The following is a 12,410-nucleotide window of genomic DNA, read 5'->3' as shown; positions in this document are numbered from 1 at the left end:
CAGTTTGCTTTGCCTTGAAAATGGCCTGTTTTTAATAAAGATTACCTAAAAAGTAAATCATTCATTTGTTGTCTTTCATTTAAAAACTCTTACACGTACTTACTATGTCTTGGGGGCTGTTTTAAGAGCTTTAGAAGTATTTATTTGTCTGCACAACAGCTCTGCTAGGGAGGTAGTTTTAGAATCCTCATCACCATTTTACAGGAGGAAATCAGGCACAGAGAGGATAAGTCCAAGGTCATGTCACTGGGAAGGGGTCAGGTTAGTTGGGATTTGAACCCAGGCCTCTCGTCTGCAGTGCTGTTGCTCTCAGGCAGTGTAAAATACTCCTGCCCTGTATTAGAGTTTAAATTAGATAATGTCCTAATGCGTACTCAAAGAGGACATGGGCATCAACTGACAACCTCCATTTGCTCTAAAAAAATTCACTGGGATTTTTGTCGTTATTTTTACTTGTTTGACTATTGATTTTTTTAAAACTCTGTTGAAACTCCCTGTTTACAGATTATCTTGTTTATCGTTTAGGTTACAGGCATACGTGGGCGTCCAGGACCAGCAGTAAGTATTTTCTTCCAACTTTGGTGGGACTCTTAAGTTCTTAGAGATACTGAAAATCTTTGTGAATATTAAACCCATCACAAGACAATAGAATGTAAAACCATGAGGCTTGGCTTCTTGAAACCTTTGGTTTTGAAACATCTTCATGTTTAAGTGTTCCTTCGCATCAGTGAATGATGCATAAAAGATCATTTCATTCTGAAATTGGTGAACCCTATTATTCCTTTGGGTTAGTGCCACTATTGGTTCTGTGAAAGGCAAAGTGATCTGTTGTTACATCATTAATTTTAGATTGGCTTTACTCATGGAAATTAGGGCACACCGGTCTATTGTTTGACAATGATTAAAGGTAAACTACTTTATCTGTTTAATGAAACAAACTGTTAATTTCATCTGTTAATGAAATTAAAGCGTATTTCCATAGAATTTGAGAGATTACACATCAGAATAGCATATTACTGATTTAGCCTGAAAGATTACTGATTTCAGGTTTGGAGTAGTGGTAGCATTCCTAGGTAACTAGATGGAGAACACACACGTACCTTCCCTCAGACCGCTGATAATTTGGGGTTTGCACATCTGTGTAGTTCTAAAAATCCAAACTGTGAGTTTTTGTGGCCATCAGTCCGTGGCAAAGGCTTGCTTGGGACAAGACAGCATAAATGAACCTTGTAAGTTTTGCTGTTATCGTGCAAGTAATATACTCGGCTCACTGGGCCCCACGAGGCTATGATATACACTTAATTCTTTAATTCTTTACAGGCCTCTAACCCTCGTGGCTGACATAAACAGCCTATCTGTGTGCACAGAGCTTTTGTAGGCACATGGCTTTACTTTCTAGAGTCTTCAACTGAAGACGAGTTAGAAGAGTGATATTTCTGTTTTTCAGTTTTCTTAGACATTTAAAACAAAGGCATGTGAGGTATGTGTGTTTTGCAGTCATAGTCCTCATTTTCTGTTTCAGGGACCTCCAGGATCACAAGGACCAAGAGGAGAGAGAGGCCCAAAGGGAAGACCTGTAAGTCGACAGCAGAGCCGCCTCTTTTGTGAGCTGTGCCCGGTACCCAGCAAGCGCATCGAGCCACACTCCCTGGGCGCAGCACACAGTTGGTGGCACTGTTTCTCTCTCAGCTCTATCAGACGGGGCAGAAGTCAGGTCATGAAGTGATTGTGTGTCTTTTCTGATTCAGAGGAAATGTCACATGGTAATAATGTAGTGATGCCCTATTACCTTTGTAGGTAACTCAAATGGTGTTTCTTCTTCAGGAGGTCAAACTAATAGTAGAACCTAAGGAAACATCCTGAATACCTCATGTTTTCAGCAGTTGTAAATCACGAGTGAACAATGCCAAGAACGTACGGTTGAGATAAAACAGCCAGTTCTGTGATCAGTAGTTGCTCCAGGAATAACCGAACTGGATAAAAGGAAAAACTATCAGAGGACGAAACGTTCTTTCAAACAGTTGTGCAATCAATTGATTTCCCAAGAAACCCTCTACCTTTTTTTTACTGCATAGACGTTACAGAGTCTTGAAAGGAACCATTTTAAAAAATCAACAAATCCATTACCAGAACAAAGGAAACACCTTTAAATTTAAACGATCAACTTTATACCCTTGAGATAAAACATGAGGAGATTATCAAATACATGCCAGTTGTGTTTTTCTTATTACCAAGTCCTAGGAGAGCACGTCTTCTTTTTAGATCTTCCCTTAGAAACTGATGTCTTTCATACATTAAATGAGTGCGTTGATTTTTCTGTTGCGGCTATCATCATATGTTTTCATCAGAAAGACGTGTGCTGTTCAGTCTTCTCATGGTAGCTCCTAAGTTTAACTCTGTAGATTTTCGACCTTCCAAACCCGTGTTTATCCATATTTAGGTGGGAGAAATAGACAGGAAGGAATTGCAAGGAAGCAACAAACAACCTTGAATTTATAAATAAAGAAAAATGTCGCTAGGAATTCGTGCCACTTTGATGTTATTTTATGCTTCTGCCCCTCTGAGCAAGTAGAGCGTGAGGACAGTACGTTCTTCAGACTGGGGCTGGAGTTAGGGATACGACAGTGCCCCCAGGAAACGGGGCTCGGTCCTCCAGGTGTGTCGGAAGGCTGTGTTCTGACGACCTCACTGCTGTGCTACGAAGCTGCCCCACCAGCGTCGGCAGCCGGAGCACCGGCAGCGGCCCTGCAGATGTCCGCCCAGGGTCGAGAATGACAGAAGCGGATAGGAGACGATTTCCGTTACGGGAAGCCTAGGGGGCCGAGCGGGAAATGATGTGCATCCGTGTACTCGCGCCCTCGTAACTGATAACGCGAGCCCAGGTCTAGGTGGGCGTTACTACGGAAAGGCGGGCGGACCTTCAGAATTCCTTGTGAGGACGCCCGAGTCTGCTCGGACCCCATCTTCTCCACTTGACATAGTGTGTGATGCGCTCCACTGCCTGTCTCGGTTAGCAATGAGACACTCAGGGAGGACTCGGGTGTGTGTGTGTGTGTGTGTGTGTGTGTGTGTGTGTGAGAAAGGAGTAGCTATTTATTTGGAATTAATAATCTTGACAGATGCCCAAACAGGACATCTGTTCCTCTCTTAACCCTAACAAGCAGTGGTGTGATGCTAAGTGTTTAACTGACTCGCGACAAAGTAAATAAATAAGACGTGCCTGGACTTCTGCTGAGTTTCCTGGGGTAAACGCTTCGGACATGGCCAGTTCCAACATGCCAGCAAGATCCTGGCGTGACGCCACGAAGTACCCGCAGGCAGAGTACTTTGCCTCAGTCCCAACACCCGGAGAAGCTGCTCAGCAGACGAGGGCTGTGGCGGGCAAATTGGGGGGCGCTGCTGCACCCTTAAGTGCGTTTCCCCCCCGCTTGCGTTGGCACAGAAGCCACCGTGGAAAGGCGCTACATGTTGGTGTTGGGGGCCACGTAATTCCTCCACGTCGTGGGAGGGTTGGCAGCGTTTCGGATTTCTACCCACTAGATGCCCGTGGCGGCACCTGTGCTCCTCCATCTCTTGTGGTAACTGGAATGTCTCTTGATGTCATCCGTGTCCCCCCGGGGGAGGGAGCAAAAGTGCTCAGGACAGAACCACTGCTGTAGACACGCTCACGAAGCCTCCGTTCCCAGCCGAGGACCCCTGGGGCTGTGTCTCGTGTGTCCTTGGGTTTAACCAGGTTCACCTGGTGACTTCACAGTGACAGACCGGCAGTCCCCAGCAGACGGAGGTGGCGCGCGAGTTCTAACCGCACGTGACGTTTAGCCCCTGTGGGTCTGTCTCCTCATCCGCAAAATGGGAAACGTGCATCTGACAATCCTACCAACTCTAACGTGTGTGTGCGTGTGTGTGTGCGTGTGTGTGTGCGTGTGTGTGCGTGCGTCTGTGTGTGCAGGCGTGTCTGTGTCTGCGTCTGCGTGTGGGGTGTGGGGGTGTGGGTGTGTGCACGAGTGTGTCTGCGTGTGCATGAGTGTGTGCGTGCTCGTGCTGTGGTGAACACTCCTCTGTGCTGGTGGACGTTTAAAGGCCGCCACCTCGTGGCCGCCTGTCAGTACTTCCCACTGCGGCCGCGGCCGAGATCCGTGCTGGGACTGGGGGTTGGGCCGGAAGAACAGAGAATATTTACCTCAGTATAAATGTACATAATTCGGCTCACTTGGAAATATGAAAATACGCATTTTAATGTGTTCCCAAATTATAGTTTTTGTTTTCAGGGTCTATCCGTAAAACTGCTCATCAACTGTTTTTCTGACCTTCACTTCTAGTTGTGTTCACTTGATTTTGGATACTTTTCATACATTTTTATTAATTTTAATCTCAGCTCGCATAAGATTCAGTCCCGTAGTCGACGTAGAGGGGAGGCCTTGGAGGCGCAGAATGCTTGTGGAGTCGGCAGAGAAGCTGTCCTCAGAGCGGACTTAATTAATCGCAGAGCGATGCAGAAAGGACTTGACTTTTGAGGACGAATATTACCCAAACTTCTCTCTGCTCTCATGGGCACCACATGTGGTTGTTGGTGTTGTCTTCAGAAATCCCCCTGGGAGCAGAGATGTCGTGGCTCACTTTTTGTGTCCGATAACATCTGGTTGTCAGTTAGCAACTTCACATTTCAACAAGACACAGTTTTGCACACCAGCCTCCTTGAGTAGACCTGGTGGCGGGTGTTTCGGTGCCGCCGTTGACCGTAGGAACCTCCGGCTGGTGCGGCTCCCATTCCTGTGACCAGGAACCCCACACGGCGACAAAAACCCACCTCTCGCCTGTAAGAACAGTTCGGTGAATTGACGGTGGTTTAGCAGTTAGTGTTTGACTTGGTAAAGGAGGAGTATGATTCTCTAAGAATTGAGTCTCTAAGTGTGAGTTTTTCAGATTATCTCCTTCTATTTGAATAGACAAGTTCGCCTATATTCCTCCGTTCCTAGAAGTGAACGTAGCTCTGTGAATCCGTCTGAATGCTTGAATATACTAATTACTGAACAGCTATTCTGCCACTGCCCCAAAGCCAGCATGCAAACTGCCCCTTTCCCACCTCAGCGTGTTTCTTCCTGCGGTCCCGGCTCACATTCTGATGACGTGTGAGCCCCGAGGTATTCCCATGGTCAGGCATGAGAAGCGGCTTCTTCTAATAAACTCCAATTCACTCACCATATTTTTCTTGATCCGCACTGTTAATTATAAAAATCATACTGACTTTTGAGTTCTTTGGTCCCTTCTTTCCTGCGAAAGTCTGCTAAGACTCATGAGGGTTAAAAAGTCAGAAAATGCTTCACAAGACTCGTGGGAGTGATGAGGCCGGGGGTGGAGCGTTTCCAGAACTGAGGACGTGGCTGTCCACCCAGGGGCCGTCAGAATGCGGCTGGAGCTGGGTGGAGCTTGGCAGGGAGACGTGGTCGCTTCTCTGGGAACTAGGCTTGGCTGGGGCACTGGGCCTTTCCCTCCGTTTCTCACTGGTCTGCTCGACCTTTGGGGGTGGGAAGGAAAATAAAGTAGGCCAGACTTGAAGAAAGAGGACTGAAATGTGAAAATATAATAACATACATTGTGTCGACTGTGTGCCAAGAACTGTACAAAACGTTAAAACATGAGAAAGTGGAAACCCATAAACCCCCGCCCAGGGTCTTTCCGATGTTTTTTGGGTGGGAGGTTGTGCGGGCACACACTGTGATCTAAGACGGACAAGTGAATGCAGAGATTTTGGGTAAACACCACAAAACCAACCACCTAGGGAAGTTTATTCTGGAATGCCGGTGAACGGAATACCATTTTATAATTTCCCAAGAAGGCTCATTCCTGGGGATTTAATACATCAAAAGTCAAATGTTCACCCGCATGTACCGCGCCCGACGGAGCGGCGGTGGCCGGTCCGGAGTCAGCAGCATCGGCGCAGCTGGCCGGATTCCTGTGGGTGGCCGATCGCTGTGGGTTTTTTTTTTTTTTTTTTTTTAAGCAGGACTTTATTTTTTGTAGAGAGGTTGGAATTTCACATCAAAATGCAGAGGCGGGCGCGGCGAGAGGTCGTGCGGGCCCGTCGGGTCCATCCGCATCCTCCCCACCTCCCCGCTCTCGGCCGCCCGCATCGGAATCCGTCGTGGACGTGAGACTTGCTCCCGCGGGCCGCGCGCCGTGGGCCTGGACGCGTGTGCCGGCACAGATGCTCACAGTATCACACAGAGAGTTTTCACCTAAAGCTCCTCTGTGCTCGCCTTTTCCTCTCCCCACGCCCACCCCAACCCCTGGCCACTGCTCGTCTTTTTACTGCCTCCATGATTTCACCTTCTCCAGAATGACCCAGAATTGGAACCGTACATTAAGTCCACTCCTTTTTAAAATAATGAGCACTTCAGCTGCCTCAAGAAGTCCGTGCTTTTAGCTTTCTGCTGAGTACGTCTCTGGCAACGTGTTCTAATTGGCGCTGGCTTGTCCCCCAGGGTCCTCGCGGTCCTCAGGGAATCGATGGAGAACCAGGTGTTCCCGGTCAACCTGGTGCCCCGGGGCCTCCGGGACATCCGTCCCACCCAGGACCGGACGGCATGAGCCGGGTGAGTTCCATGCGTTATTCGGTGTATTGCTTAGATCATATGTCAAGTTTTGAAATGGTCATTTCTGAAGGACCGTTAACTACCATGTCACGGTAGTTCCGAGTGTACAAGGTAGTGATGGACAGTCCCGACCGTCCTCATGCTCAGCGCCGGGCGTGTGGTCGCATCTGTCCCACATGGCGCGGTCACGGTGTTGGAATTCCGTCCCCTCTGCCACACTTCTCGTCCCTGCGACTTACGATTTTATGACCAGAGGTTCGTGCCTGTTTCGCCCATCCCCCCCACCCAAGTTTCTGACTTATTGTGACTTCAAGTTGTCCTAGTGCGGACGTTGGCCTCTGGCGGTGACAGCAGGTGAACGAGTGCGGGGCCGCCCCACAGCCACCAGAAGACCAGGGACTGCGCAGGGACCGTCGTGCGGCCCCAGACGGCCTCCCTCACATGCCATGCCACAGTCCTTGTGCTTCCCACGTCCGCTCGTCGGTTCCGAAGGGCCACGGACACGCTCCCTGGTGTGAACTGAAGAGCAACATCTTCCTCCTTCTGCTGTTCTCTGGACTCAGAACGCTCCGGTCTGGGTCCTGCGCTTCCCAGGAGGGGGACGACACTTCCAGTACGATGGATGGTCGGGGGCAGCCCCCAGTGGACACGAAAATGCTACTTCATGATCTCCCAAGTTCAGTTTCTCGCCAGAACAAAATAAAACAAAATGTCTTCCTGTGTTTGCCTCCCTGAACTCATCGTGGCAGAGAGGGGGTGTGGAAGAGACATAGTGAGACTACAGGACATTTGGAGCCTGACATAAGATTTTTGTTTTATCATAATTTATACTGTTGCTTCTCAACTGATTACAGAAGGAATTGCCAACTTATATTTTTAAAACAATATGCACATTTCCCCCACTAAAATCTGGAAATTCATCGAACTCCTGGCATACATATGGCCAGTTTGGGTCAGTTGTGTGGCCAGAGTTTTTGTGAGGTGAAAGAAAAGATAAAATGTTGCCAATTCTTAGAACAGCCAGAAAGTCATCAAAAGGGTCATAAAATCTTTATCAACTTGTATGAATACGGTTAAAGTTTGCTGGTCATGAGCGAAGGAACAAGAATTCGATCTGAGTGAAACAGCCTGGAATGGAAACCGTGATCTCCAGGAGAAAGGCTCGGAAAGCCTCTGTCGGGCTTCGCTCAGCCGTGGAAGGACGTCAGGTGCGCAGACTGAAGGCGGACGTGGGCCAGACGGGCGGGCCGGGCCTGCGTCTACCGAGCGGGACGCGCCCGGCCCCGAGCGGGTGGCTCTGAAGGAGCTTCGCTGTGATAGACTCTGAGGAACATTGTTCGATCAATGTTCGAGGAAGCGAGGAAGAACACGAATCTCTTTCTGCACTTTAAAGCCAGAGTGCAAAACGGTTCTCAGCAGAGTCATTCTATGAGAATCCTGGAGAAGGTGCAATTGTCAGTTTAAAACCTTCTCGCTCTCTGTCTTCCACTGTGGGAGTAACACGAAACATTGCTTTTGTAGCCGTTTTCAGCTCAGATGGCCGGCTTAGACGAGAAGTCCGGACTGGGGAGTCAAGTGGGACTCATGCCTGGCTCTGTGGTAAGTAGAGATTCGACTGATAATCCAAGTTCTTGTGGAAATAACATTACGTAAAGCAAGGTTTGAATTAGCTGGTTAAGAAGTAACATGAATCTTCTAGAACACACCCGTCCATCCATTAACTCATTCAACTTATTTATCAATAAATAAATAAATTGTACCAGCTAGCAGCCCAGGGGTGTTCCCTTCACAGATGTGCGAAGAACTTGTTGATTTTAAAAAAGGGTTGCCTGTATGTTTCATTTAATATTTGAAGAAAATAAAGAATTTTAAAACCTATAACCACCGCCACCACAAAACCCGTGCTTTTTATGGTGTTGTTAGAAGCAGTGATTTGGCAAAACTTTGACATGGGAAATTTTGCCATTTTAATTTTCATTATTTCCTGCTTAATATCCTCTAACTGCCTATGCCAAGTCCCATAAAGCTCCCGACTGGGCCTAGTAGCCCTGCCATCATCTTCTGCATTTTCTTCAACTGCCAAGAAGGGGCCCATTTCCTCTGGGCAAGTGCGTTGACCTGGGTCTTTGTAGAACACATTCTCACGGAACACATCAACGATCATACGACCAAGGCTCCCATGCTTTTTGCTGATGACATAGTTCAAAGGCATCCCAGGCTAATGGGATTTCAGGCAATAGCAAGTGTAAAGTTAAACCACGTACGTAACCACCCCTGTCACCCGTCCTTGAACATTGTCTGCCTACTAGCAGTGTGGCTCTTTCAAGGGTTACCTGGGGATATGTTTCTGAAATGTATGTGTTTTTATCCATTTGAAGTTCAAATTGCATACACGTTTATTCTTTTACAGGGCACTTTTGTTTTCTTCCTAGCTAAAACCCCAATCAATTCAAAATAAAAATTTAATTCAAAATAAAAATTTAAATTTTTGCCATAAGAACGAACCAAATTTTGATTTAATTTGTTTCCCTTTTTCTGTCATTTCAAAGATTTTATGGCTCTACGGTTAATACAGTTTTTAAAAAGGCGTTTTCTTTTTCTTCCCTTTTTCCTGCCCCAGTGTAATCATTTCTTACTTAGATGGGGAAAGCCTATGTGGATACTTTAAATGTGTGCTATGAAAGAAGGAATAATCAAGAAATCTCAGTGCCATAGATAAGTTTACATTTAACATAATCTAGTCCATATCACTGATCGCTTCCTAAGTGTTTAATTTAGTGCGCTCATTTAAGTTACAGGGGTTGATCTGCTGTGGGACTGAAGAACTCACTAGACAGTTTGAGAATCACTTTCCCCTGCCAAGATTTTTCTTTTGTTGGATATTCTGGTTTAACAGAACCACCCCTTGAGCACGCAAACGCTCTTGTCCCAAAGGCACTGACGGACACAGGCATATTCCTCTTTCTCTTTATGAGAGTGAAAGTATGTATAAAATCATCCCAAATGTTGCCCAAACTTCAATCTCCTTGAACTCAGCTGCGTTCCAGATGAGGACAAATGGAGCATGTCATCATCTTTCACTGTCAAAGCTTCACTTTTCCAGATTCTAAGCCTGATTCAACATTTTTGAAATGTTTGACCCAACTGTCATGAACACTATGGAACTTTTCTTCTCATTTGTTTTTAAGGGTCCTGTCGGTCCAAGAGGACCTCAAGGCTTACAAGGGCAGCAAGTAAGTCTTTTTATAATTAAACTTCCTACTATGGCAAAATAAAAAAAAAGTACAAGGAAGGTCTCTGTGACATGAGGGCTCTTGGCCGGCCTCTAGATTCCATGCCGCAGTGCTCACTTGGAACAGGCTGTGCTCCATTAACTTCTACTCAGAAACGTATACGGCTTGTTTTTCAAAGTTTCTTCATGGGGCTCAAGTTCTATCATCTGGTTTCTCTATGCGACTGGCCTCTAACACAAAGGATTTTTATATGCCTTTGCTTCTGAAATAACAGATCATGATCTCATGTCGTAATGAATGTGCTCCTAATTGGTTATGTGCTAACTAGGACGTTGTGAAAGCAAATCATTAAAGGCCACCACCACGTGGTACTAGAAACCACAGTCAAGGTAATCACTCCATGGGGGCATCTTAAAAAGGATGTAATACTGTCCTTTCTTTCTATAGTCTATCGAATACCAATAAATTAGTGTAGCGCTATTTTAAATTTTGTAGTGATTTGACGAGCAGTTCAAAATAATTTTTCAAAGGAAAGGGAAAAAAAAAGAATTCTTAGCTCTGCCAAAGATTTTACATTGTCATCATCATGTGTGGAGTCTGACTTTGGCCATTCTGTATGACTGAGGAAGACGATGGTCACGATCCTGATGGTCACTGCCACCGATGGGACGCTCACTACGCGCCCGCACTGTTCTGGGTTCTAAATGTGCGCTGGTTCTCAAGAGACCGATGACAGCCCAGTGAAATCGGTAGCGTTATTGTTCTCAATTCACGATTAGGAAATGGAGGTTTAGAGAGATTGCGTGACTCCCTCGAAGTCGCAGAGCTGGAAAGTGGTGGAGACTTGCAGTCTAAGCGACTGCACTACCCTGCAGGAATACATAATGTCGTGTTCTGCTTTTCTTTGGTTTACAGATGTAATTTACAAATAATTATATTTACTTGCATCATTTGTTCTCCATTTTAGGGCGGCGTTGGGCCTACAGGACCTCCCGGCGAGCCTGGTGAACCTGGACCCATGGTAAATGCCAAGAAGCACGGGGACCCGGTTAAAGACGGGTCCGGCATCGTGACGGTGTCTGAGCTGTTTGTTTTGTCAGCTCTGTCTTAATGTAGCAAGAAGTTGGAGGCCAGTTTGGGAGGCCTGTGTTGTGCTTCTGAGGGAGAGTATTTAAATTCAGAGGCCTTGAATACGGTTAGCAGACCATACCAAGATATTTGCTCTTATGAAATTAACTTTTTTCCTTGGAGCACATAATCTGAGGCATGCAACGTAAAATTCAGAATACAGATAAAGCTAGTTTCTCTGATACTTGTCTCGAGAATATTTTAATTACATCATTTGTAGGCATGGGCAAATATAAGTAAATATTCTTTTTTGTTGTTTTGCTTTGTTGTTAGGGTCCGATAGGAGCACGCGGACCAGAGGGCCCTCCTGGAAAACCTGGGGAAGATGTAAGCTTCCTGCCTTCCTCACACTTTGAAATTTTGAAGAGGTTAAGAAGGAGTGACGGTGTTCACATGGATATTATTTATTGACTCCCAATGTATTTCCCTTGCTTTCAGCTTTCATTAGACACATGCAAAACTGGAGAACTCAGAGCAGTCATACGAAAATCTGAAAGTGCTCTTGATTTTGCTGATGTCGTATTTTAGGTTCCAGCTCCTTCCTTGCGTTCTCCGGTCGCCATTGTGGTTTCTCCGCAAGATACTAGAATCGTTGTCGATTTAGTTGATGGAACCTCTAAGTGAACTTAAAAAAAAGTACCGGGCTCTAATGGCAAACCATCTGTATGATGTAATGAAGTCTTCATCAAATGGAAATTTTTGATGTATTAATAGTATAGCACCAATACTGCTCTCTAGTGCAGAAAAAGCCATTTCTTCCATTGGATTTTTAAAGTTAAGACTCAATTCCAGGTTTTAACAGTAATAACATGTGATCGAAGAACTGGATACAAAAGCAGATTTGTTTTTCTGGATTTTTTTCTTAGTTGTACCAAAGTTTAGGTTACAATCATGGATAAACCATTAATTTCTGTGTGATCTTAAGCCAAGTAAATATTTTCTCTTTGTGTTTCAAAGAGATTTATTTCAGCAGATTACATTGAATTTCATCATAAAGAAAATATGTCTAGTAGTTCTTAATTATTTTATCACAAGAAAAGAAATGACAAGATGTGTTCTAAGAAACTGTTTTAGTTCAGTGCCGCACGTTCATGTAGAATTAATAGCACGTACCTGTGTGTTCATGAGGGTGTAAATTTTGATGTTTGTAAAATGGTGATCTAGGTCAGGTGAGTATAACTTATATTAATTTCTTTTTCTGGGTAAGTTAAGGAAACCCTCACACCTGACTTGCTGTAATAGATTCCCACCAGAAACAATGCCTGCTTCACTCTCACGTTGTCTACAACACTGGGCATGAGCTTCTGATCTTGGGGGTGAGGGGACATGGCTTTCTAAAAAAGACTTGTGTCTGCAGTTGACTGGTCACCTAGTGTCAGAAGGTGCAGTTGACTGGTCACCTAGTGTCAGAAGGTGCAGTTGACTGGTCACCTAGTGTCAGAAGGTGCAGTTGACT

General features: G+C 45.6%; 1 protein-coding gene across 1 annotated transcript in view; it reads left to right on the top strand.

The window, feature by feature from the left end:
• Window positions 1-12,410, top strand: part of COL5A2 (collagen type V alpha 2 chain) — a 136,197-nt gene that overhangs the window by 76,013 nt on the left and 47,774 nt on the right. Inside the window, exons 5-11 of the mRNA XM_059393025.1 lie at window positions 526-558; window positions 1,523-1,576; window positions 6,483-6,593; window positions 8,115-8,192; window positions 9,782-9,826; window positions 10,794-10,847; window positions 11,228-11,281. Of these exons, the coding sequence (XP_059249008.1) occupies window positions 526-558; window positions 1,523-1,576; window positions 6,483-6,593; window positions 8,115-8,192; window positions 9,782-9,826; window positions 10,794-10,847; window positions 11,228-11,281 (429 nt within the window). The remainder of the gene's footprint in view (window positions 1-525; window positions 559-1,522; window positions 1,577-6,482; window positions 6,594-8,114; window positions 8,193-9,781; window positions 9,827-10,793; window positions 10,848-11,227; window positions 11,282-12,410) is intronic.

This window comes from Mustela nigripes, chromosome 3 (genome assembly GCF_022355385.1).
Source record: "Mustela nigripes isolate SB6536 chromosome 3, MUSNIG.SB6536, whole genome shotgun sequence".
Taxonomy (NCBI): Eukaryota; Metazoa; Chordata; class Mammalia; order Carnivora; family Mustelidae; genus Mustela; species Mustela nigripes.
The sequence above is the reverse complement of the archived record's forward strand: the minus strand, read 5'-3'. Positions and strand labels throughout refer to the sequence as shown.